The following is a 25,232-nucleotide window of genomic DNA, read 5'->3' as shown; positions in this document are numbered from 1 at the left end:
ACTTCAGTTATTGCTTGTTTGTGGGTCTGCCTTAGGTTTTGTCTTAGGCTGTGTGCACACGTTGCTGATTTTTGTTGTTGTTTTTTTTCGCTATAAAACTGCAAAAAACAGCAGACATTATGCATCCCATCATTTAGAATGAATTCTGCAATTTTTGTGCACATGATGCGTTTTTTTCCGCGAAAAAAAAACGCATCGCTGTAAAAAACGCAGCATGTTCATTAATTTTGCAGATTTTTTTTGCGGATTTCCCACTATATAATGCATTGGGAAATGTCTGGAAAAATCCACCAAAAAAAGCAGTAAAAATGTGCAAAAAAAATGCATGCAGATTTCTTGCAGAAAATTTCAGGTTTTTCTCAGGAAATTTCTGCAAGAAATCCTGAACGTGTGCACACAGCCTTAAGCATTTGAAATGCTTTAAATGGGGCTGAGATCTGGTGATTGACTCGGCCATTGCAGAATATTAAACGACTTGCTTTCACACCATCAATACACACTAGTGACCCAGCGCCATTGGAAGCCATGCTTGCCCATGCCATCACACTGCCTCCACCATGTGTTACAGAGGATGAGGTGTGCTTTGGATGATGAGCTGTTCCAAGACTTCTCCATACTGTCTTCTTCCCATGATTCTAATTCAAGATGTTCTTGGGTTCATCTGTCCTAGTGCTTTTCAAGAACTGGCCTGGTTTCTTTAGATGTTCTTTAGCAAAGTCTGATCTGACCTTGCTGATGAATGGTTTGCACCTTGTGGTGAACTCTCTGTATTTGCTCTTGTAACGTGAAGGTTTATGGTAGACTTACGAGATACTCGTAGATACTGAAGCAGCTACTTTCTGCAGAGTGTTCTTCACTTGGGTGGGTGCAGTGAAGGGGTTTTTGTTCACCTTGGAAAGGATTCTGCGGTCATCCACCTGTCTTCCGTCGATGTCCAGGCCTTTTTTGAGTTCCTGAACTCACCAGTGCACTCTTTTGTTTTTTTCTGAATGTGCCAAATTGCTGAAATAGTGGCATGCAGAGCCCAACTCGCGAAGATCCGGTCATTGCCCAAATATTTCTGGACCTAACTGTGTATCTGGCTGCACTTGTAATGCCAGGGTCTGATTCGTGCCGCCCCGGTATAGACAGTATGACTCGCCTGGCAGGTTCCCTTTATTGAAGTTAAAGGCACCAAACTTTTAACTTAAATGTTGATATTTTTATTTGAATTCTTTACAAAGTGTCATCAGATGTAATGATAGGCTTACATAGAAAATAAAAGAACTGTTATATTTAGCGTAACCTCTTTTTTTTTTTTCTCCCTAGTCCTGCATCTTTTTAATGACCTGCCAGTCAAAGTTGCCAGCAGACATTAATAACTTGAAAGTACCACTAGGGGGCATCTTTGAGGTAAAGTATGCAATACTATATGTAGAAAATGGAGAGGAGAAAACCTTCAATACAGAATATAAGTTATTGAGAGAAACTCTGATTGATCTCGCTGTAAAATGCGGAACTGGAATATTTATTATAGTTTATATAGTTTAGTATAGCTTATTGAGCCCAATTTAGTATGTTCCTGATCAGCCATGTACTACAATGTTTTTACTGCAGGGTTTTTCCACTTCTTAAAAACTGACGTCTCCTCATTATCTGATTTGTGAGGTTTGACACCATTGCAACTAAGCCGTGCCAACTATATTTTTTTCTCAGAAATTGTTAAACAATAGAGGCATTATGACTTACCATATATTTCCTCATAAAATTTTTTTACAGACTTTTGTGAATTCCACGTCTTGCAGTAATATAAATCGCATCAATGAGCTTGTCATTTGGCTTGTAACCATGGGCGCCGATGTGGAGACCATTGGAGAACACTCGCTTCATGCTGTCACACAGCTCTGCATGAAATCAGGTAGAAGCAACAACCTGGGTATTGTAGTTCAGTGTTGTGTGTCTTAGGACCTACTATAGTACTGTGACAGAGCGCTCTCTGCTGTAGATGTAGCAGAGCTCAGAAAGTTGACCCCGCCAACTCCACAGCTTCCTATGTCTATTGACAGTGAGCTGCTAATCCATGCTGGCGTCGTGGCAGGATCAGGAAGCATGTGGGCAGCTAGTCCAGCACTAATAATCTCCTGCTGATAAGACTCTGATAGTAATTGAACTACAGCATATCACTGAAATCAATGTCTCTGCCCCACTTCATGGTGCTCTCTGATTACATGGCAAAAACTTGTGGACAGAATTCCTTTTAACTGCAATTTTTCTTCTTTTCCTTTCCATGATTTAATGCATTTTAAAGGGAATGTGATAGTAATTTTGATTTAATTTCATAGAATAACCCCGGAGATATTTTCATTTTTTTGCATTTTCGTTTTTTACTCCCCTTCTTCCCAGAGCCATAACTTTTTTATTTTTCTGTCAACATGGCCATGTGAGGGCTTGTTTTTTGCGGGACGAGTTGTACTTTTGAACGACACCATTGGTTTTACCATGTCTTGTACTAGAAATCAGGGAAAAAAATTGAAAAAGTGCCGTGAAATTGCAAAAAAGTGCAATCCCACACTTGTTTTTTGTTTGGCTTTTTTGCTAGGTTCACTAAATGCTTAAACTGACCGGTCACATTGATTCTCCAGGTCATTACGAGTTCATAGACACCAAACATGTCTAGGTTGTTTTTTTATCTAAGTGGTGAAAAACATTTCCAAACTTTGTAAAAAAAAAAAAATTCTGCCATTTTCCGATGCCCGTTAATGTTTCCATTTTTCATGATCTCTGGTTGGGTAAGGGCTTATTTTTTGCGTGCCGAGCTGACGTGTATAATACTATTTTGGTGCTGACATGATCTTTTGATCGCCCGTTATTGCATTTTAATGCAATATCGCGGCAGCCATAAAAAATGTAATTCTTGCGTTTTGACTTTTTTTCTCGCTTTTGGGGCGATTCTGAACGCAGTGATACCGAATATGTGTGTGTTTGATTTTTTTTATTTTATTTTGATTGGGGTGATTTGAACTTCTATATTTTTTAATATTTTTAAAAACTTTTTTGTTTCTTTTGGCATGGCTCAATAACCTCCATGGGAGTCTAGAAGCGGCCATAACTCGATCGGCTCTGCTACATGATCAGATCACCAATATGTAGCTGAATTACTCACTTGCTATGAGCGCCGACCACTGGGTGGCGCTCACAGCAAGGCGGCAGTGACAACCATATCTGCTGATATGTGCTGAGAAAGATGTGGGCTCACCGCCAGAGCCCACATCAAAGGTAGTCAGACATTTGTGTAAATATATGCCCGATGTTGGAAAGGGGATAAAGGTTGCCAATCAACAAAAATAACATTTTTATTTTAATAATCAGTGCAATAATTATAAAGCATGTATTTCTAAATAATGTTAACTTAAAAATAATAATAATAATAATAAAAAAAATATATATATATAAATAATCTATATATACACATATATATATATACACTAGATTGTGGCCCGATTCTAACGCATCGGGTATTCTAGAATATGCATGTCCCCGTAGTATATGGACAATGATGAGTCCAGAATTCGCGGCAGACTGTGCCCGTCGCTGATTGATCGAGGCAACCTTTATGACATCATCGTCGCCATGGCAACCATTATGACATCATCGTCGCTGTGCCTGTTGCTGATTGGTCGAGGCCTGGCGGCCTCGACCAATCAGAGACGCGGGATGTCTACGTCCTTTATGACATCATCGTCGCTGTGCCCGTTGCTGATTGGTCGAGGCCTGCCGGCCTCGACCAATCAGAGACGCGGGATTTCTACGTCGATGCTGTGCCCGTCGCTGATTGGTCGAGGCCTGGCGGATTTCCAGGACAGAAAGACAGACAGACGGAAAAACCCTTAGACAATTATATATATAGATATATATATATCTATATATATATATATATAGATATATATATATATATATGTGACGCCCAAGAGACCGGGGTACCCAGCACCGGACCAATGGGGTCTGTCTCTTGAGGGGGGTGTCACGGGTGGCTTGACCCGGTGCTGTGGCCTCAGGCAATGCACAGTGTAAAGGGTATCGTGAGGGAACAGGCACTTACTTGATCAGCAGCAGGTTCTCCCAGCGGTGATGATCCCAATCCTGGATAGATGGCTATTGTCCAAATGAAAGACTGAGGCACTGAAACGTTTAACCAGTTTACTTTAACAAAAAAGGATTTACAACCAGTCCTGTCACCGGAGTCTGTATGGGAACTCTGAGTTACTTTGACCCTGCCGGGGTCTTCGCCTCTTATTGTACGCAATATCTGTGTGGCCCTGCTGCTGTATGTGAACTGGCTGCCGGCCCAATCTGTCCCCTCCGGGTCCTGGTTCGACGGGCAACCCGAGTCCTTTTATCGGCTTACCCCCTCCAGGAGTACCGCTGAACTCTGTGTCTGTTGCTGCGTCCGACCCTAGTGAAGCTGATATCACCTCACGTTTTTCCGGTTGCTGTATAGTGAGGAAAGAATAGTTGTAGATGACGAGGAAAAAGCTAACATATTAAACACCTTCTTCTCCACGGTATTCACGGTGGAAAATGAAATGCTAGGTGAAATCCCAAGAAACAATGAAAACCCTATATTAAGGGTCACCAATCTAACCCAAGAAGAGGTGCGAAACCGGCTAAATAAGATTAAAATAGATAAATCTCCGGGTCCGGATGGCATACACCCACGAGTACTAAGAGAACTAAGTAATGTAATAGATAAACCATTATTTCTTATTTTTAGGGACTCTATAGCGACAGGGTCTGTTCCGCAGGATTGGCGCATAGCAAATGTGGTGCCAATATTCAAAAAGGGCTCTAAAAGTGAACCTGGAAATTATAGGCCAGTAAGTCTAACCTCTATTGTTGGTAAAATATTTGAAGGGTTTCTGAGGGATGTTATTCTGGATTATCTCAATGAGAATAACTGTTTAACTCCATATCAGCATGGGTTTATGAGAAATCGCTCCTGTCAAACCAATCTAATCAGTTTTTATGAAGAGGTAAGCTATAGACTGGACCACGGTGAGTCATTGGACGTGGTATATCTCGATTTTTCCAAAGCGTTTGATACCGTGCCGCACAAGAGGTTGGTACACAAAATGAGAATGCTTGGTCTGGGGGAAAATGTGTGTAAATGGGTTAGTAACTGGCTTAGTGATAGAAAGCAGAGGGTGGTTATAAATGGTATAGTCTCTAACTGGGTCGCTGTGACCAGTGGGGTACCGCAGGGGTCAGTATTGGGACCTGTTCTCTTCAACATATTCATTAATGATCTGGTAGAAGGTTTACACAGTAAAATATCGATATTTGCAGATGATACAAAACTATGTAAAGCAGTTAATACAAGAGAAGATAGTATTCTGCTACAGATGGATCTGGATAAGTTGGAAACTTGGGCTGAAAGGTGGCAGATGAGGTTTAACAATGATAAATGTAAGGTTATACACATGGGAAGAGGGAATCAATATCACCATTACACACTGAACGGGAAACCACTGGGTAAATCTGACAGGGAGAAGGACTTGGGGATCCTAGTTAATGATAAACTTACCTGGAGCAGCCAGTGCCAGGCAGCAGCTGCCAAGGCAAACAGGATCATGGGGTGCATTAAAAGAGGTCTGGATACACATGATGAGAGCATTATACTGCCTCTGTACAAATCCCTAGTTAGACCGCACATGGAGTACTGTGTCCAGTTTTGGGCACCGGTGCTCAGGAAGGATATAATGGAACTAGAGAGAGTACAAAGGAGGGCAACAAAATTAATAAAGGGGATGGGAGAACTACAATACCCAGATAGATTAGCGAAATTAGGATTATTTAGTCTAGAAAAAAGACGACTGAGGGGCGATCTAATAACCATGTATAAGTATATAAGGGGACAATACAAATATCTCGCTGAGGATCTGTTTATACCAAGGAAGGTGACGGGCACAAGGGGGCATTCTTTGCGTCTGGAGGAGAGAAGGTTTTTCCACCAACATAGAAGAGGATTCTTTACTGTTAGGGCAGTGAGAATCTGGAATTGCTTGCCTGAGGAGGTGGTGATGGCGAACTTAGTCGAGGGGTTCAAGAGAGGCCTGGATGTCTTCCTGGAGCAGAACAATATTGTATCATACAATTATTAGGTTCTGTAGAAGGACGTAGATCTGGGTATTTATTATGATGGAATATAGGCTGAACTGGATGGACAAATGTCTTTTTTCGGCCTTACTAACTATGTTACTATGTATTATATGTAATGAATACAGCCACGGATCTGGTATCCGTCTTTGCGCCTGTTCTGGGTAGTGATTAATGCTACCCGGTTCTCACAATGTCCTTTTCCTCTATCCCTCTTCTCCTCAGGCCGGTGATTTAGGCCTGGTAACAGTCACAGGGCTGTTAGAGATTCAACTGTATGACCTCTCACTTTCAGCTCCTTAGCCCAACTGCCAGTTCTTCTCTCAGACCAGAATGGATCAAGGGGAGTCTCTGGAGCTCCCCCTTCTGGCCGGAGGCGGTAGTGCAGTCTTGCTATTTTAGTATTTGCATTTACTGTCAGTAACTATTTTTGTGGCAAATACCCCTAGGGGTGCCACATTCCCCCTTAGTTAAGAACAGTACTCCGGGACTGTGGGACAATAACATTTTGAAATAACAATTAATATGTACAGAGTCTTAAAAATGAAAAGTTACAAAAACCACTCGAGGAAACAAAAATATAGTTCTGTACAAAGTCACTTCAAATAGCGTCCATTAATACAGTTCTATCCTTGAAGGTACTAGGAAAGGCACTGCACTTTGTGTCCAGGAATTTAGTTCCATTTTTCCAACGGAGTTATCAATATAAAGTCTAAAGAAAGTTCAAAAAGAGCGAGGAGCAAAGTTCAAAAAGCAGTCTTTCCGGAGCTTTGATTTAGTGCCTCCGGGCTGATAAAAAGTTCAAGAATATGCAAGAAGTTCATACAGACAAGTCTCTGTAGGCACTGGGCTTAAACGTTGCAGACTGATAACAATGACTATACTACATTTTCTGTTTAACTATATACGGCATAACATATATACAATTCACATTATGAGCTTTATAGTTGGTAATCTGCATACCTGGCCGGTAATTGACCCTGGGTACTACGCTGTGATCTACGTAATAGCGGTGTCTCTTCATGTGGTGTACTACTGTCTACTGCGGATGTAGTATCTGCCCGCTCTGCTAAAGATAATTCCACGACTATGGAGTTGGCAAGTCCACCGTGAATGGGATTACTCTGACCAGGAATCTGTTCTTCCTGGCCTGGAACCTCCTGTAGTACGGGGTCAGCCTCTTCCTGTCTTGGGACTTCTGGTATTGGGTTTGGTGTTGGGTAAAAGGCCACCATGGGAACCACTACTGCACCATGGTATGTTAGTAGGGTTTTGGGAAAGTCTCCTATACAGGTGTGATACACTTCCTCTTCTTTTTCCTTTACTGGTTGAACCTGTATGGGTTGAATAACTTCTGGTTCTGGCTGGACAACGTCTGGCTCTTTCAATGCTTCCGGACATAATTTAAGATTGTCTCTTGACACTAGTACAGATGTTAAGTCTCCGTTTTTGCTAATGAGACACATTTTAGGATTATCCACTCTTGTTGTTAAAACTGTGTAGGGTACGGCTTCCCACTGATTGTCCAGTTTATTGGTTCGACGATTTCTCTTGAGCACTTGGTCACCTGGTCTTAATGGGGTCGCTAGAGCATTCTGGTTGAAAGTTCGCTCTTGTCTTTCTCTAGTTTGCTGAAGGCTTCTTTCCACACTCTCTTGCACTTGGCGATACTGCTTTTGCCGTATGATATCCCAATTGGAGTCTTGGACTTCTGCGTCTGGTTTCAGAATTCCCATTTCTAGATCGATTGGTAATTGGCCGGGTCTTGCACGCATAAGGTAATCTGGGGTGCAATTGGTGGAACTCACCGGGACATGATTATACAGATCCACCAAGTCAGGCAATTTCTCTGGCCATTGATTCCTTTCTGCCTCAGGTAAAGTCTTTAGTAGTTCTATTACAATATGGTTCATCTTCTCGCATAAGCCGTTTGTTTGTGGATGATAGGCCGTCGTCCGGATCTTTTTGCAACCATACATATTACAGAATTCTCTGAAGATCTCTGATTCAAAGGCTGTACCTTGGTCGGTGAGAACCTGTTCCGGATATCCATGGGGTCTACAAAAGTACGTTTGGAACGCTTTGGCTGCTGTTTTTGCTGTCAGATCTTTTACGGGTACTACTACCAAGAAGCGTGAATAATGGTCCACGATGGTCAAGGCATAGACATAGCCAGACCGGCTTGGTGTCAACTTCACGTGGTCCATGGCTACAAGTTCAAGTGGTTGTTTGGTGATTATGGGCTGCAGTGGTGCTCTTTGGTTCTTTTGATCGTTTCTTCTGAGGTTGCAAGGGCCACAATTTCTGCACCACTGTTCGATTGATTTTCTCATCCCGACCCAATAAAATCTTTCTCTTAGAAGTACTTCTAACTTTTTCCAACCGAAGTGACCAGCACCATTATGGTAAGCTTCGAGGACCATCTTGACATCTTGTTTAGGCACGATAATCTGCCAAACCAATTCATGTGTTTTCGGATTGGTGTACCTTCTACAGAGCTTCCCTTGATACAGGAACATTTTGCCTCTCTCTTTCCAGAGTTGATGCGTCTCTTCTGGGGCATCCTCATCGGGATATGCACTTTGCTCAGTTAACAGTTCCTTCACCAACTTCACAGCCGGATTGCTGTCTTGGGTGTCAGCCCATCTATGGTGTGCTAACGGATTTAAATTCACCTCTTGTTGTTTCTGATAGGTACTTGACTGATGATGTTTTGCCTTGGGATGATGGAAGGCTGGTAGTTCAATTTCTTCAAGCTCCCCCATTTCTTCTTCTACATCTCTCAAGTGTGGCATCCGGGATAGGGCATCGGCATTTCCATTCTTGCGACCTGCTCGATACTTGATCTTGAAGTTGTAATTAGATAACCGGGCTATCCATCGCTGTTCTAACGCACCTAATTTGGCTGTGTCCAGGTGGGTCAACGGATTGTTGTCAGTATAGACAATAAATTCTGCAGCGGCCAGATAGTGTTTGAAACGTTCAGTCACAGCCCAAACTACTGCCAGTAGTTCCAATTTGAAGGAGCTGTAATTTTCTGAATTTCTTTCAGTAGGCCGGAGCTTTCTACTTGCAAAGGCGATGACTTTCTCCCGACCTTCTTGCTTTTGTGACAGCACCGCTCCTAGTCCCACATTACTGGCATCGGTGTAGAGGATGAAAGGTTGATGGTAATCTGGGTATGCCAGAACCTCTTCTCCGGTTAGTGCCTTCTTTAGTTGTTCAAAGGAGTCTTCCCTTTCGTCGTTCCACTGAAAAGGAGGGTTTCGGTTTGAAGGTTTCTTCGTCTGCCCTACCAAGGTGTCTTGCAAGGGTGCTGCCAACTTGGTAAATCCTTTTATAAATCTGCGATAGTAACCCACCAATCCCAGGAATTGTCTCACTTCTTTTGCGCTGGTAGGTCTTGGCCAATCCCTTATGGCGCTTATTTTCTCGGGATCTGGTGCTACTCCCTCCGAACTCACGATGTGTCCCAGGTACTGTACCTTTGGCTTGAGAAGGTGACATTTGGATGGCTTGACTTTCATGTCATACCTGGATAAGGCTTCGAACACTTCTGCCAGGTCTATTAAGTGTTGTTCGTAAGTCTTTGAGTAGACGATCACATCATCTAGGTACAGGAGGACGGTCTCGAAGTTCTTGTGTCCGAGGCAGCATTCCATCAGCCGCTGGAAGGTACCGGATGCGTTGCAGAGTCCGAACGGCATGCGATTAAATTCACATAGACCCATTGGTGTGGTGAATGCCGTCTTTTCCTTATCTCGCTCAGCCACAGGGACTTGCCAATACCCGCTTGTTAAGTCTAAGGTGGAAAAATAATTAGCAGATTTCAAAGCAGTTAAGGACTCTTCTATCCTAGGCAAGGGGTAGGCGTCTTTATGGGTGATGTTATTAATCTTCCGGTAGTCTACGCACATTCTCATGGTTCCGTCCTTTTTTTTGACAATCACTAGAGGGGCCGCCCAGGGGCTACAGCTGTCTCTTATTACCCCGGCCTGTTTCATCTCCCTCAGCATATCTTTTGCACGTTGATAGTGAGCGGGCGGTATGGGTCTATATCTTTCTTTTATTGGGGGATGGTCACTGGTGGGGATTGTGTGTTCTACCCCTTCTATCCGTCCGAAGTCCAATGGGTGTTTACTGAAGACTTGTTCATATTCCGTCACTAGCCTATACACCCCTTGTTTTTGATGGGTAGGTGTTGAATTTATGCCCACGTGTAGCTGTTGGCACCAATCCTCCATTTCTCCATCTGAGCCATTGCCTTCCACCTGACAGGTTGGTTCTAAGGGCTCAATGGTTGTGATGGCATTGTTGTCAACAGTATATAGCTTTGCCATTGTAGCATACCTTGGCAAAGTGACCTCTTCCTCTCCACAGTTCAAAAGTCGTACCGGCACTCGTCCCCGGTGTACCTCGACTATCCCTCGTGCTGTGAGTATAGTGGGCCTGCTGTCGGTGTACACTGGTTCTATTAAGGCTTGATAATCTCGTCCCTTAGTACCAATGGCTGCTCTACACCATACCAGCATTTCTGTTTTTGGTGGGATTACAATAGATGTTGGATCACTTACCCTCACACTGCCGATTTCTCCACCTGCAACTTCTACCTGTTGCCTTAACATCAATACTTTTATTTCCCTCCGGAGAACTCTCTACTGGCAGGATTGGGCAGTTTCAGCAATTTGCTGTAAGACAGAAATGACTTCGGAAAAGCAGTTCTCTAACACATTCATTCCTATCAATACAGTTGGTTCACAGTTCCCCCGGTCAACATCAACAACAATTATACCCTGTTTCTTCAATTCTACTTTACCAATCTTTATGGTCATCTCCCTGAATCCTAGTTTCGGTACCAACTTACCATTACTGGCCCATATATCTAGTTCAACATCAGAGGGCTCTTTATCAATATCTGCATCAGCCCAGTACCTCTTATAAAGGATATACGGTATAGATGAAATCTGGGAACCTGTGTCCAGCAAAGCGTTGAGGGGCATTCCGTCCAGCATGATAGGGATAATGGGTCGTCCTCCGATGTACCTGTCGTGCCAGGGTGTTGGGCCTTGAAAGTTCATTCCTGCGAAGCGGCCCGCATTCCCAGGGGATTCCCGTTTAAATCACAATCTCGTGCAAAGTGGCCTGGCTGCTGGCAACGGCGGCAAATGGGCTGTCCATCCGGTTGGTAGCGGTCGCGGGGTCGTCCTCTCCATGTCGGGTATCTCCGGGGTCTCATCCATGGAACACCTTCTCTACGGTTTGACAACTCCATCTTGGGTCCTCTCATTTCCTGCATGGTTTTAGCCATTGAAGCAACAACATCAGTTAAAGAGTCAAGCTTTTGTTGAAGAGCCTCATTAGTACTGGGCCCCAGGGGCTTAGCAATGGCCCCGGACATAGCTGATGTCACTGGTACTCCATGTTGTTGAGGAGCCTCTGCCATGAGTTGCGCAGGATCCTGATCCCGAGGTGCCTCTGCCAGCTGGAGACTTATAACGCTCTCCTTTAATTGGGCAAATGTCAATTCAGGGTTCTTAAAAACAAGCATGCTCACATGCCCCCGGTGAGAAGGGGTGTAGAGTCCCTCAATAAATTGATCTCTTAGCAGTTTATCCGCTCCGGTGTTAAAAATGGGTTCAGCCAGTGTAAGTGATTTAAGGGCTTCCTGCAGGTTTAAGGCAAAGTCTCTCACGCCCTCATTAACTTTTTGTTTGCAATTAAAGAATCGTACTTTAGCTTTGCTGCTGGCAGTGGTTTCAAATGTAGCTTTTAATCCAGCAAATATGTGTTCAACAGTGCCTTTTAGATCAGCTGCCCATGCTGTGACTTCTCGCTTAGCATGGCCACTTAACTGCATCATCAGGAGACTAACACGCTGAACTTCACCCACAGGGAACATGTCAAAATGGGCCAGCATCTTTTCTCTGAAATCGTCAAGGGTATTAGGCTCACCTTCATACATTGGAAGGCATGGGCCACCCGGGGTATATGGCATCAGCACCGGCATGATGGGCGCCACTCCTTGCACCGCTGCGCTACCGGACTCTCTATCGACACTCTGTCTTTCAGCTGCATTAGCGTCGCCGGGTGCTGCGGCGTCTCCGTGCTGCGACATACTGTGCCCCCTTAGTTAATCCGGACCCTTCCGGTCCTCCGCTTCCGTCGGGATAGTGTAGATTCGTTCCGCTGTGCAGCAGGATCGATTTTCCCCTTGCTCTGATGTCAGAGCGCTCAGCTTGGTGCCGCCCACAATGACACGCCCCCTGCTGCTCCCACCCACCGCGCTCTGTAATGGCGGATTCTGAAGTTTTTCAGTTAGACTGGGGCTCAGGTGATGGCGTAGCTCAATTAACAGTCTCGTGCCTAACGGTTATGAAGTGATTACCTCAGGGGATGGCGGCCATCTTTACCCCATTATAACCAATGGGGAAAAGTCACTTTCAATAGTTTTCAATGGGGAATGGATTTTTCTTTAATAAAGTCAATTTTCAAGATTTTTCATCCAAGTTTTCACAGTTTTGGGCTCCAATCACGGCACACAATACCCGGTATACGGGCTGGCTAGATCCTGTTCGTGACGCCAATTGTGACGCCCAAGAGACCGGGGTACCCAGCACCGGACCAATGGGGTCTGTCTCTTGAGGGGGGTGTCACGGGTGGCTTGACCCGGTGCTGTGGCCTCAGGCAATGCACAGTGTAAAGGGTATCGTGAGGGAACAGGCACTTACTTGATCAGCAGCAGGTTCTCCCAGCGGTGATGATCCCAATCCTGGATAGATGGCTATTGTCCAAATGAAAGACTGAGGCACTGAAACGTTTAACCAGTTTACTTTAACAAAAAAGGATTTACAACCAGTCCTGTCACCGGAGTCTGTATGGGAACTCTGAGTTACTTTGACCCTGCCGGGGTCTTCGCCTCTTATTGTACGCAATATCTGTGTGGCCCTGCTGCTGTATGTGAACTGGCTGCCGGCCCAATCTGTCCCCTTCGGGTCCTGGTTCGACGGGCAACCCGAGTCCTTTTATCGGCTTACCCCCTCCAGGAGTACCGCTGAACTCTGTGTCTGTTGCTGCGTCCGACCCTAGTGAAGCTGATATCACCTCACGTTTTTCCGGTTGCTGTATTATATGTAATGAATACAGCCACGGATCTGGTATCCGTCTTTGCGCCTGTTCTGGGTAGTGATTAATGCTACCCGGTTCTCACAATGTCCTTTTTCTCTATCCCTCTTCTCCTCAGGCCGGTGATTTAGGCCTGGTAACAGTCACAGGGCTGTTAGAGATTCAACTGTATGACCTCTCACTTTCAGCTCCTTAGCCCAACTGCCAGTTCTTCTCTCAGACCAGAATGGATCAAGGGGAGTCTCTGGAGCTCCCCCTTCTGGCCGGAGGTGGTAGTGCAGTCTTGCTATTTTAGTATTTGCATTTACTGTCAGTAACTATTTTTGTGGCAAATACCCCTAGGGGTGCCACATTTACACACATTATATATATATATATATATATATATATATATATATATATATATATATATATATATATATATATATATATATATATATATACATATATACATACATACATACATACATACATACATACATACATACATACATACATACATACATACACATATACAGTGCCTACAAGTAGTATTCAATCCCCTGCAGATTTAGCAGGTTTACACATTTGGAATTAACTTGGCATTGTGACATTTGGACTGTAGATCAGCCTGGAAGTGTGAAATGCACTGCAGCAAAAAAGAATGTTATTTCTTTTTTTTTTTTTTTTTTTTTAAATTGTGAAAAGTCTTTTCAGAGGGTCATTTATTATTCAACCCCTCAACCCACCAGAATTCTGTTTGGTTCCCCTAAAGTATTAAGAAGTAGTTCAGGCACAAAGAACAATGAGCTTCACATGTTTGGATTAATTATCTCTTTTTCCAGCCTTTTCTGACTATTTAAGACCCTCCCCAAACTTGTGAACAGCACTCATACATGGTCAACATGGGAAAGACAAAGGAGCATTCCAAGGCGATCAGAGACAAGATCGTGGAGGGTCACAAGGCTGGCAAGGGGTACAAAACCCTTTCCAAGGAGTTGGGCCTACCTGTCTCCGCTGTTGGGAGCATCATCCGGAAGTGGAAGGCTTATGGAACTACTGTTAGCCTTCCACGGCCTGGACAGCCTTTGAAAGTTTCCTCCCGTGCCGAGGCCAGGCTTGTCCGAAGAGTCAAGGCTAACCCAAGGACAACAAGGAAGGAGCTCCAGGAAGATCTCATGGCAGTGGGGACATTGGTTTCAGTCAATACCATAAGTAACGTACTCCACCGCAATGGTCTCCGTTCCAGACGAGCCCGTAAGGTACCTTTACTTTCAAAGCGTCATGTCAAGGCTCGTCTACAGTTTGCTCATGATCACTTGGAGGACTCTGAGACTGACTGGTTCTCTGGTCTGATGAGACCAAGATCGAGATCTTTGGTGCCAACCACACACGTGACGTTTGGAGACTGGATAGCACTGCATACGACCCCAAGAATACCATCCCTACAGTCAAGCATGGTGGTGGCAGCATCATGCTGTGGGGCTGTTTCTCAGCCAAGGGGCCTGGCCATCTGGTCCGCATCCATGGGAAGATGGATAGCACGGCCTACCTGGAGATTTTGGCCAAGAACCTCCGCTCCTCCATCAAGGATCTTAAGATGGGTCGTCATTTCATCTTCCAACAAGACAACGACCCAAAGCACACAGCCAAGAAAACCAAGGCCTGGTTCAAGAGGCAAAAAATCAAGGTGTTGTTGCAGTGGCCTAGTCAGTCTCCTGACCTTAATCCAATTGAAAACATGTGGAAGGAGCTCAAGATTAAAGTCCACATGAGACACCCAAAGAACCTAGATAACTTGGAGAATATCTGCATGGAGGAGTGGGCCAAGATAACTCCAGAGACCTGTGCCGGCCTGATCAGGTCTTATAAAAGACGATTATTAGCTGTAATTGCAAACAAAGGTTATTCCACAAAATATTAAACGTAGGGGTTGAATAATAATTGACCCACACATTTATGTTTAAAATTTATAAAAATTTAACTGAGCAACAAAACTTTTTGGTTTGTAAGATTTATGCATCTGTTAATATATCCTGCTCTTGTTTGAAGTTTGAAGGCTCTAACTTATTTGCATCTTATTAAACCTGCTAAAACTGCAGGGGGTTGAATACTACTTGTAGGCACTGTATATATATATATATATATATATATATATATATATATATATATATATATATATATATATAATAAAGTACCAATTTTGTGTCTGTTAACCCCTTAGTGACCGGGCTAAATTTTGGAAATCTGACCAGTGTCACTTTATATGGTAACAACTCCGGAGCGCTTATGCCATATTATGTGTTCGTTTAACCCCTTAACGACCGCCGATACGCCTTTTAACAGCGGCAGTTAAGGGTACTTAAACCACAGCGCTGTTAATTAACGGCGCTGTGGAAAAAGTGAATAGCGCCCCTCCCCCCAGAGTCGGATTTTCTCTGGGGTCTCGGTTGCCGGGGGTAGCCGAGACCCCAGAGAACATGATTCGGGGTTTTTTTTACTGACCCCCGAGTTGCGATCGCCGGTAATTAACCGTTTACCGGCGATCGAAAAAAAACAAAAAAAAACCCCGCGATTTCCCTTTTAATTTCTCTGTCCTCCGATATGATCGCACATCAGGGGACAGAGAAATGGGGTCCCAGATAGCCCCCCGATACTCACCTGTCTCCCCCGGTGCTCCTCGTGGCTCCCGATGGGCGCCGCCATCTTTTTCCGGCAAAAAAATGGCGGGCGCATGCGCAGTGCGCCCGCCGTCAGGCATCGGGAGGATCTTTGGGGTCTCAGCTGCCAAGACCCCAAAGAACATGATCGGGGTCAGTTTTACCGACCCCTGTTTTGCGATCGCCGGTAATTACAGTAACTGTTTACCGGCGGTCGCAAAAAAAAAAAAAAAAAGCGATGTGTAATTCTCTGTCCTCTGATGTGATCGCACATCAGAGGACAGAGAAATAGGGCGATTCGGGGACCCTATTGTTCTTACCGGTGTCCCTGGGTCCTCCTGCATCCTCTCCTGCCCGCCGGCGTCTTCATCTGGAAAGAAAATGGCGGGCGCATGCGCAGTGCGCCCGCCATCTGTCGCCATCTGCCGGCCGGCAGGAGAAGAGCAGTTGGGGCTAAAATTAGGGTTAGGGTTGGGGCTAAATTTAGGGTTATGGTTGGGGCTAAATTTAGGGTTGGGGCTAAACTTAGGGTTAGGGTTGGAGCTAAATTTAGGGTTAGGGTTGGGGCTAAATCTAGGGTTAGGGTTGGGGCTAAATCTAGGGTTAGGGTTGGGGCTAAATTTAGGGTTAGGCTTCTTTCACACTTGCGTCGGTACGGGGCCGTCGCAATGTGTCGTCCCGACATACCGATGCATGTTGAGAAAATTGTGCACAACGTGGGCAGCGGATGCAGTTTTTCAACGCATCCGCTGCCCAGTCTATGTCCTGGGAAGAAGAAGGGGGCGGAGTTACGGCCACGCATGTGCGGTCGGAAATGGCAGACGCGACGTACAAAAAAACGTTACATTGAACTTTTTTTGTGCTGGCGGTCCGCCAAAACACAACTGATCCAGTGCATGACGGAGGTGACGTGTGGCCATCCGTCGCGATCCGTCGGCAATACAAGTCTATTGGCAAAAAACGCATCCTGCGGGCACATTTGCAGAACCGTTTTTTGTCCAAAACGACGGATTGCGACTGATGCCAAACGACGCAAGTGTGAAAGTAGCCTTAGGGTTAGGGTTGGGGCTAAAGTTAGGGCTAGGATTAGGGTTGGAGCTAAAGTTAGGGTTAGGGCTAGGGTTGGGTCTAAAGTTAGGGCTAGGGTTGCGGCTAAAGTTAGGGTTAGAGTTGGGATTAGGGTTAGGGTTTGGATTAGGGTTGGCATTAGGGTTACGCTTGGGATTAGGGTTAGGTTTGGGATTAGGGTTAAGGTTAGGGTTTTGATTAGGGGTGTATTGGGATTAGGGTTAGGTTTGAGGTTAGGGTTGAGATTAGGATTAGGGGTGTGTTGGATTTAGGGTTTTGATTAGGGTTATGGTTAGGGTTGACATTAGGGTTGTTATTATCGTTAGGGTTGTGATTAGGATTATGGATCGGATTGGCATTAGGGTTAGGGGTGTGTTGGGGTTAGGGTTGGTGTTAGAATTGGGGGGTTTCCACTGTTTAGGTACATCGGGGTCTCCAAACACGACAGCCAATTTTGCGCTCAAAAAGACAAATGGTGCTCCCTCCCTTCTGACCTCTGCCGTGCGCCCAAACAGTGGGTTACCCCCATATATGGGGCATCAGCGTACTCGGGATAAATTGGACAACAACTTTTGGGGTCCAATTTCTCCTGTTACCCTTGTGAAAATAAAAACTTGAGGGCTACAAAATCTTTTTTTGTGGAAAAAAATATTTTTTATTTTCACGACTCTGCATTCTAAACTTCTGTGAAGCACTTGGGCATTCAAAGTTCTCACCACACAAAAAGTAAAACGGCACTCCTTCTCTTCCAAGCTCTGCGGTGCGCCCAAACAGTGGTTTACCCCCACATTTGGGGTATCGACGAATTGCACAACAACTTTTGTGGTCTAATTTCTCCTGTTACCCTTGTGAAAATAAGAATTTGTGGGCGAAAATATAATTTTTGTGTAAACAAATTCGATTTTTTTATTTTCACGTCTCCTTTGTTATAAACTTCTGTGAAACACTTGGGGGTTCAAAGTGCTCACCACACATCTAGATAAGTTCCTTAAGGGGTCTAGTTTCCAAAATGGTGTCACTTGTGGGGGGTTTCCACTGTTTAGGCGTATCAGGGGCTCTCTAAACGTGACATGGCGTCCGATCTCAATTCCAGACAATTCTACATTGAAAAAGTCAAACGGCGCTCCTTCACTTCCAAGCTCTACGGTTCGCCGAAACAGTGGTTTACCCCCACATATGTGGTATCGGCGTATTCAGGAGAAATTGCACAACAAAATTTATGATTTAATTTCTGTTTTTACACTTGTGAAAATAAAAAAAATGGTTCTGAAGCAAAATGTTTGCAAAAAAAAGTTAAATGTTCATTTTTTCCTTCCACGTTGTTTCAGTTCCTGTGAAGCACGTAAAGGGTTAATAAACTTCTTGAATGTGGTTTTGAGAACTTTGAGGGGTGCAGTTTTTTAGAATGGCGTCACACTTGGTTATTTTCTATCATATAGACCCCTCAAAATGACTTCAAATGTGACGTGGTCCCTAACAAAAAAATGGTGTTGTAAAAATGAGAAATTGCTGGTCAACTTTTAACCCTTATAACTCCCTAAAAAAAAAAATTTTGTTTCCAAAATTGTGCTGATGTAAAGTAGACATGTGGGAAATGTTATTTATTAACTATTTTTCGTGACATATCTCTCTGATTTAAGGGCATAAAAATACAAAGTTTAAAAATTGCAAAATTTTAAACATTTTCGCCATATTTCGGTTTTTTTCATAAATAATCGCAAGTGATATCGAAGAAATGTTACCACTAACATGAAGTACAATATGTCACGAAAAAACAATCTCAGAATCAGCGGGATCCGTTAAAGCGTTCCAGAGTTATAACCTCAAAATGACAGTGGTCAGAATTGTAAAAATTGGCTCGGTCATTAAGTATCAAATTGGCTCTGTCACTAAGCGGTTAAACCTGTTGATATGTTTGTTTTTGTTTTGTATTCTAAAACAATACAAATTTTGAATAAGCAAAAATCCCAGTGATTTTGAGATGTATTTTTCATGGCACATTGTAATTTATGATAATGGTAAATTTAGGTCGATATGTTTGTGTTTATTTACAGTGCCTTGCGAAAGTATTCGGCCCCCTGGAACTTTTCAACCTTTTCCCACATATCATGCTTCAAACTTAAAGATACCAAATGTACATTTTTGGTGAAGAATTAACAACAAGTGGAACACAATTGTGAATTTGAACGAAATTTATGGGTTATTTTAAATTTTTGTGGAAAATCAAAACTGTATAAAAAATATCAGAAATTTGACAGAAATTTGCTTCTGCTATATAGGAGGAATGCCGGCTTGTTAGATCCACTGATCTGGCCAGCTTCAGAGAGGTGCGAGCAGGGTATAAAGCTTACACCTGTCAATGGGGCATGCTCCTTACCTAAGTAATCAGGCAGTGTGGCCAGCAGCCTTGATAATGGGATGTACACTATAAAACTAGAAATCTCTCTGTTCTTGAAAATGGTAAAGATTTTTAATAAGAAGTAAATTAGAAAGCTGACATTTTAACCACATAAGAGATTGAGACGTATGTGCGATTTTCATCATTTCGTATGCAAATTCTATATTTCGGTCACGGGCTTGCACGCTCTTGGGGATGGCACCGGAGAATCCTGCTGTGAGGATGCACAAGTCTGCCGTCACATAGGGTTTCTGCAGATTTAAACCCAAGCCTGGACAACCCCTTTAATGACAGGACTCTCCACCAGGAGTAAGGTCTGATCTTCTGGGTTATGTGATCATGCTAGCCGACTTTTCACAGCCAATGACAGACTTTCACAACCTCCGACACGCTGTCACAATTAATGGTCGAACTGTTTTGTCTAAGGGAGTGCTATCAACAGATATTGATTGGTAATGTTATTATCACAGTTATTGCTGCAGGCAGCTCTTGTGTAGTCAGAACTGTGAGAACTGTGTTCTGACTACATGCGCTGCTGCGGAGCGTTGTGGGAAGTCACTTGGCATGCTGGGATACGACTACCCGGAAGATCGGACCCGAATCCTGCTGGAAGGTCGGGCAGCAACAAGCTGGTTTCATTCTTTATTTTCAGAGATCATACTGTATTTAGAAATGATAGATGTTTATTTCAATCTTTTAAAACCTTCCCTCGGTCTGGTCTATTTGATGTACATAGACCCATTTAGTAATATGTATGGAATATCATGGCATCGCCCGACCGCCCCCCCCTACCTCTGTGTAGTGGTAAGTGCTAGCACCCTTTTTCCACCACCATACTTAATGGCATTACTATAGAATCCCACTGCTTTGGGGTGACCTTGGTTGGATAGTGTAGGTGCTTTTTCTTATGCATAACATTACAAGGGTATTTACATCTGGGGGAGTGGGGGGATGGGTGCTTTTCCAGCATTCCTGGGACATTCATCCTGTGCTCTAGTCATTAGATAATGTAATATTATGATATATGTTTTTGTATTATTTATGGCAATTAAAGTTTGTTTTATAAATCATTGCTCTGAATTGCTCTCCTTTTGGCATGTATTTAGAAATCATAGATGTTTATTTCAATCTTTTAAAACCTTCCCTCGGTCTGGTCTATTTGATGTACATAGACCCATTTAGTAATATGTATGGAATATCATGGCATATGTGTTTTGTTTTTGTGGCAATTGCAGTGAAATGGTCAAAACAGTGTCAAGAAATATTGAATTGACTGATGCAGTATGGGTGTGTGACCATTGTAATTAGTGCCTATTGGACTCGCTAATCTCTGCTGTCTCAGTCAGTCCCATATACCTGAATGGGCCGCAGCTCCCAGGTGTGTACATTTAATCATGAATGCAGTGTGGAAGAACAGGGGATCGGGATCCCTATTCTTGTGATTAGTGGGGTATCAGCAATCAGACATTTATCCCCTAAAGACACTTAACATTAAGGCTGCGTGTCTATGATCACGGATAGCAGTGTTTTGGCGCACATAGCCTAAATCTATTAGTGACAAATGCACAATTGGTGGAGAGGTCGAATTTGATGGGCTTAGGTCTTTTTCAACCTGTCTAACTATCTAATAATATATTGTGTTTTCTTTTTTTATTTAAGCAAACAACAGCCTCTTCAAACTTATCATGAAAATGAAGCCAAAAATGAAGAAACACATCAATAAAACAGACCGAGATGGTAACACGGTTCTCCATCTGGTGGCATCCTTTCCAACCAATTCTTATGGATACACAGCTAAGTGTAAGTAAATGGTCATAAAATGTATATTTGTAAGAGGAGACTGGATGAGTCCTATGGGAATTAAAGTAAACAGGCTACTTTCACACTTGCGTCGTATGACGTCCGTCGCAATGCGTTGTTTTGGGGAAAAACCGGATCCTGCAAATGTGCCTGCAGGATGCGTTTTTTGCCCATAGACTTGTATTGCCGTCAGATCGCGACGTATACGACGCGTCGGTCGTGCACTGGATGTGTCGTGTTTTGGCGGACCGTTGCCACGAAAAAACGTTCAAGGGAACGTTTTTTCGTACGTCGCGTCCACCATTTCCTACCGCGCATGCGCGGCCGGTACTCCGTCCCTTACTCCCCGGACTTTAGAATGGGCAGCGGATGCGTTGAAAAACTGCATCCCCTGCCCACGTCGTGCCAAATTTTCACAACGTGCGTCGGTACATCGCGCCAACGCTTAGCGACGGACCCGTACCGACGCAAGTGTGAAAGAAGCCTTACCTGAGTGAATACTTTAAGTCTAAAAGTAGAAATTAATGAGATCTGTCTGACAGCTGAGTAACATTTTTGCAAGTCATGGGAGAGCTTAACTATTCACTAAGAGCTAGCCAGAAGCTGCACCATGTATATTCACCCAGAGCTAGCTAGAAGCTGCAGCATGAATATTCACCCAGAGCTAGCCAGACGCTGCACCATGTATATTTACCCAGAGCTAGCCAGACGTTGCACCATGTATATTCACCCAGAGCTAGCCAGAAGCTGCACCATGTATATTCACCCAGAGCTAGCCAGAAGCTGCAGCATGAATATTCACCCAGAGCTAGCCAGACGCTGCACCATGTATATTCACCCAGAGCTAGCCAGAAGCTGCACCATGTATATTCACCCAGAGCTAGCCAGAAGCTGCAGCATGAATATTCACCCAGAGCTAGCCAGACGCTGCACCATGTATATTTACCCAGAGCTAGCCAGACGTTGCACCATGTATATTCACCCAGAGCTAGCCAGAAGCTGCACCATGTATATTCACCCAGAGCTAGCCAGAAGCTGCAGCATGAATATTCACCCAGAGCTAGCCAGACGCTGCACCATGTATATTTACCCAGAGCTAGCCAGACGTTGCACCATGTATATTCACCCAGAGCTAGCCAGAAGCTGCACCATGTATATTCACCCAGAGCTAGCCAGAAGCTGCACCATGTATATTCACCCAGAGCTAGCCAGACGCTGCACCATGTATATTCACCCAGAGCTAGCCAGAAGCTGCACCATGTATATTCACCCAGAGCTAGCCAGACGCTGCACCATGTATATTCACCCAGAGCTAGCCAGACGTTGCACCATGTATATTCACCCAGAGCTAGCCAGACGCTGCACCATGTATATTCACCCAGAGCTAGCCAGAAGCTGCACCATATATATTCACCCAGAGCTAGCCAGACGTTGCACCATGTATATTCACCCAGAGCTAGCCAGAAGCTGCAGCATGTATATTCACCTAGAGCTAGCCAGAAGCTGCACCATGTATATTCACCGAGCTAGCCAGACGCTGCACCATGTATATTCACCCAGAGCTAGCCAGACGTTGCACCATGTATATTCACCCAGAGCTAGCCAGAAGCTGCAGCATGTATATTCACCTAGAGCTATCCAGAAGCTGCACCATGTATATTCACCCAGAGCTAGCCAGACGCTGCACCATGTATATTCACCCAGAGCTAGCCAGAAGCTGCACCATGTATATTCACCCAGAGCTATCCAGAAGCTGCACCATGTATATTCACCCAGAGCTAGCCAGAAGCTGCACCATGTATATTCACCCAGAGCTAGCCAGAAGCTGCAGCATGAATATTCACCCAGAGCTAGCCAGACGCTGCACCATGTATATTTACCCAGAGCTAGCCAGACGTTGCACCATGTATATTCACCCAGAGCTAGCCAGAAGCTGCACCATGTATATTCACCCAGAGCTAGCCAGAAGCTGCAGCATGAATATTCACCCAGAGCTAGCCAGACGCTGCACCATGTATATTTACCCAGAGCTAGCCAGACGTTGCACCATGTATATTCACCCAGAGCTAGCCAGAAGCTGCACCATGTATATTCACCCAGAGCTAGCCAGAAGCTGCACCATGTATATTCACCCAGAGCTAGCCAGACGCTGCACCATGTATATTCACCCAGAGCTAGCCAGAAGCTGCACCATATATATTCACCCAGAGCTAGCCAGAAGCTGCACCATGTATATTCATCCAGAGCTAGCCAGAAGCTGCACCATGTATATTCACCAAGAGCTAGCCAGAAGCTGCACCATGTATATTCACCCAGAGCTAGCCAGACGTTGCACCATGTATATTCACCCAGAGCTAGCCAGAAGCTGCAGCATGTATATTCACCTAGAGCTAGCCAGAAGCTGCACCATGTATATTCACCCAGAGCTAGCCAGACGCTGCACCATGTATATTCACCCAGAGCTAGCCAGACGTTGCACCATGTATATTCACCCAGAGCTAGCCAGAAGCTGCAGCATGTATATTCACCTAGAGCTAGCCAGAAGCTGCACCATGTATATTCACCAAGAGCTAGCCAGACGCTGCACAATGTATATTCACCCAGAGCTATCCAGAAGCTGCACCATGTATATTCACCCAGAGCTAGCCAGATGTTGCATCATGTACATTCACCAAGGGCTAGCTAGAAGCTGCACCATGTATATTCACCAAGAGCTAGCCAGAAGCTGCACCATGTATATTCACCCAGAGCTAGCCAGACGTTGCACCATGTATATTCACCCAGAGCTAGCCATAAGCTGCACCATGTATATTCACCCAGAGCTAGCCAGACGTTGCACCATGTATATTTGTTATTAAACTAATTTTTAATGAATATTGAAACATAGAAAAAGAAAACCGAATCACAGAGTGTCACAGTGAATAGAGATATACCCAATAAACCCAGTAAAAGTTGATGGTGTCCACATCCAGGATATGTTGGAAGGGGGGTCACTAACAGGCTCTAATTCATGATCTTGGATTTGCTCCGTATAGGCACTTTGGCATTTTAGATGGGCAAATAAGTACTCCCTATATGATGCTTTTAGGACCACTCACTAAGTATTTAATGAAGCGAAGTCCAGAGTATAGTGAGTACAACCATACTCAGGTATAAAATTATCTCATTTAAAGGGGTTGTCCAAAACTAAATTAATTTCATACTAAATGTCTGACTATTAATATAGTAATCTAACCACTTTTATAATATACTAGATGGTGGCCCGATTCTAACACATCGGGTATTCTAGAATGCGCAGCCACGTAGTATATAGCACAGCCACGTAGTATATAACAGCCCACGTAGTGTATAGCACAACCACGTAGTATATTGCACAGGCACGTAGTATATAGCATAGCCAACGTAGTATATAATACAGGCCACGCAGTATATAACACAGCCCAGGCGGTATATAACACAGCCCAGGCGGTATATAACACAGCCCAGGCGGTATATAACACAGCCCAGGCGGTATATAACACAGCCCAGGCGGTATATAACACAGCCCAGGCGGTATATAACACAGCCTAGGCGGTATATAACAATGCCGTGACCAATCAGTGACCCAGGATTTCCGTTACGGAAGTTGCTGACAAACAGACAGAAGTAACCCCTTAGACAGTTATATATAGATTTCAATTTAAAAAAAAAAATCCCTATCTCCCTATCCATCGTTCTTTGACATCCTGTCTGTTTTTTTTTCTTACTTGAGATGACAATTTGGGTATTCTGAAACAAACTGTCATCAGGGGCTGGCTCTGTGGTCACATGCCCCTGCTTCTGTCACAACCGTCGCCTGATGATTTGTTGTTTCAGTAGTGGTGATCCAGAAGTGACTGTGTCTTCATTGTTGCCATGTGGAATCTTCAATCCCCACTTCTCCTTGTTGACATCATCAGGGGCGGTGATAGAAGCAGGGTGAGTGATGGAGGCTGTGGGGAGGCATGGTTGTCACTCGCCTTGCTTTTATCACCCCTCCTGTATGACGATTTGTTTCAGGGCGGTGACAGGAGCTGTGGAGCGGTGGGGCTGTA

At 44.2% G+C, this 25,232-nt stretch overlaps 1 protein-coding gene across 1 annotated transcript in view; it reads left to right on the top strand.

The window, feature by feature from the left end:
• The window catches only part of TRANK1 (tetratricopeptide repeat and ankyrin repeat containing 1), a 150,777-nt gene that overhangs the window by 48,042 nt on the left and 77,503 nt on the right, over window positions 1-25,232 (top strand). The window contains exons 6-8 of the mRNA XM_069730314.1: window positions 1,309-1,392; window positions 1,759-1,897; window positions 21,019-21,159. Of these exons, the coding sequence (XP_069586415.1) occupies window positions 1,309-1,392; window positions 1,759-1,897; window positions 21,019-21,159 (364 nt within the window). The remainder of the gene's footprint in view (window positions 1-1,308; window positions 1,393-1,758; window positions 1,898-21,018; window positions 21,160-25,232) is intronic.

Source organism: Ranitomeya imitator, chromosome 6 (assembly GCF_032444005.1).
Source record: "Ranitomeya imitator isolate aRanImi1 chromosome 6, aRanImi1.pri, whole genome shotgun sequence".
Lineage (NCBI taxonomy): Eukaryota > Metazoa > Chordata > Amphibia > Anura > Dendrobatidae > Ranitomeya > Ranitomeya imitator.
Note: the sequence above shows the minus strand (reverse complement) of the source record. Positions and strands in the feature narration are given on the sequence as shown.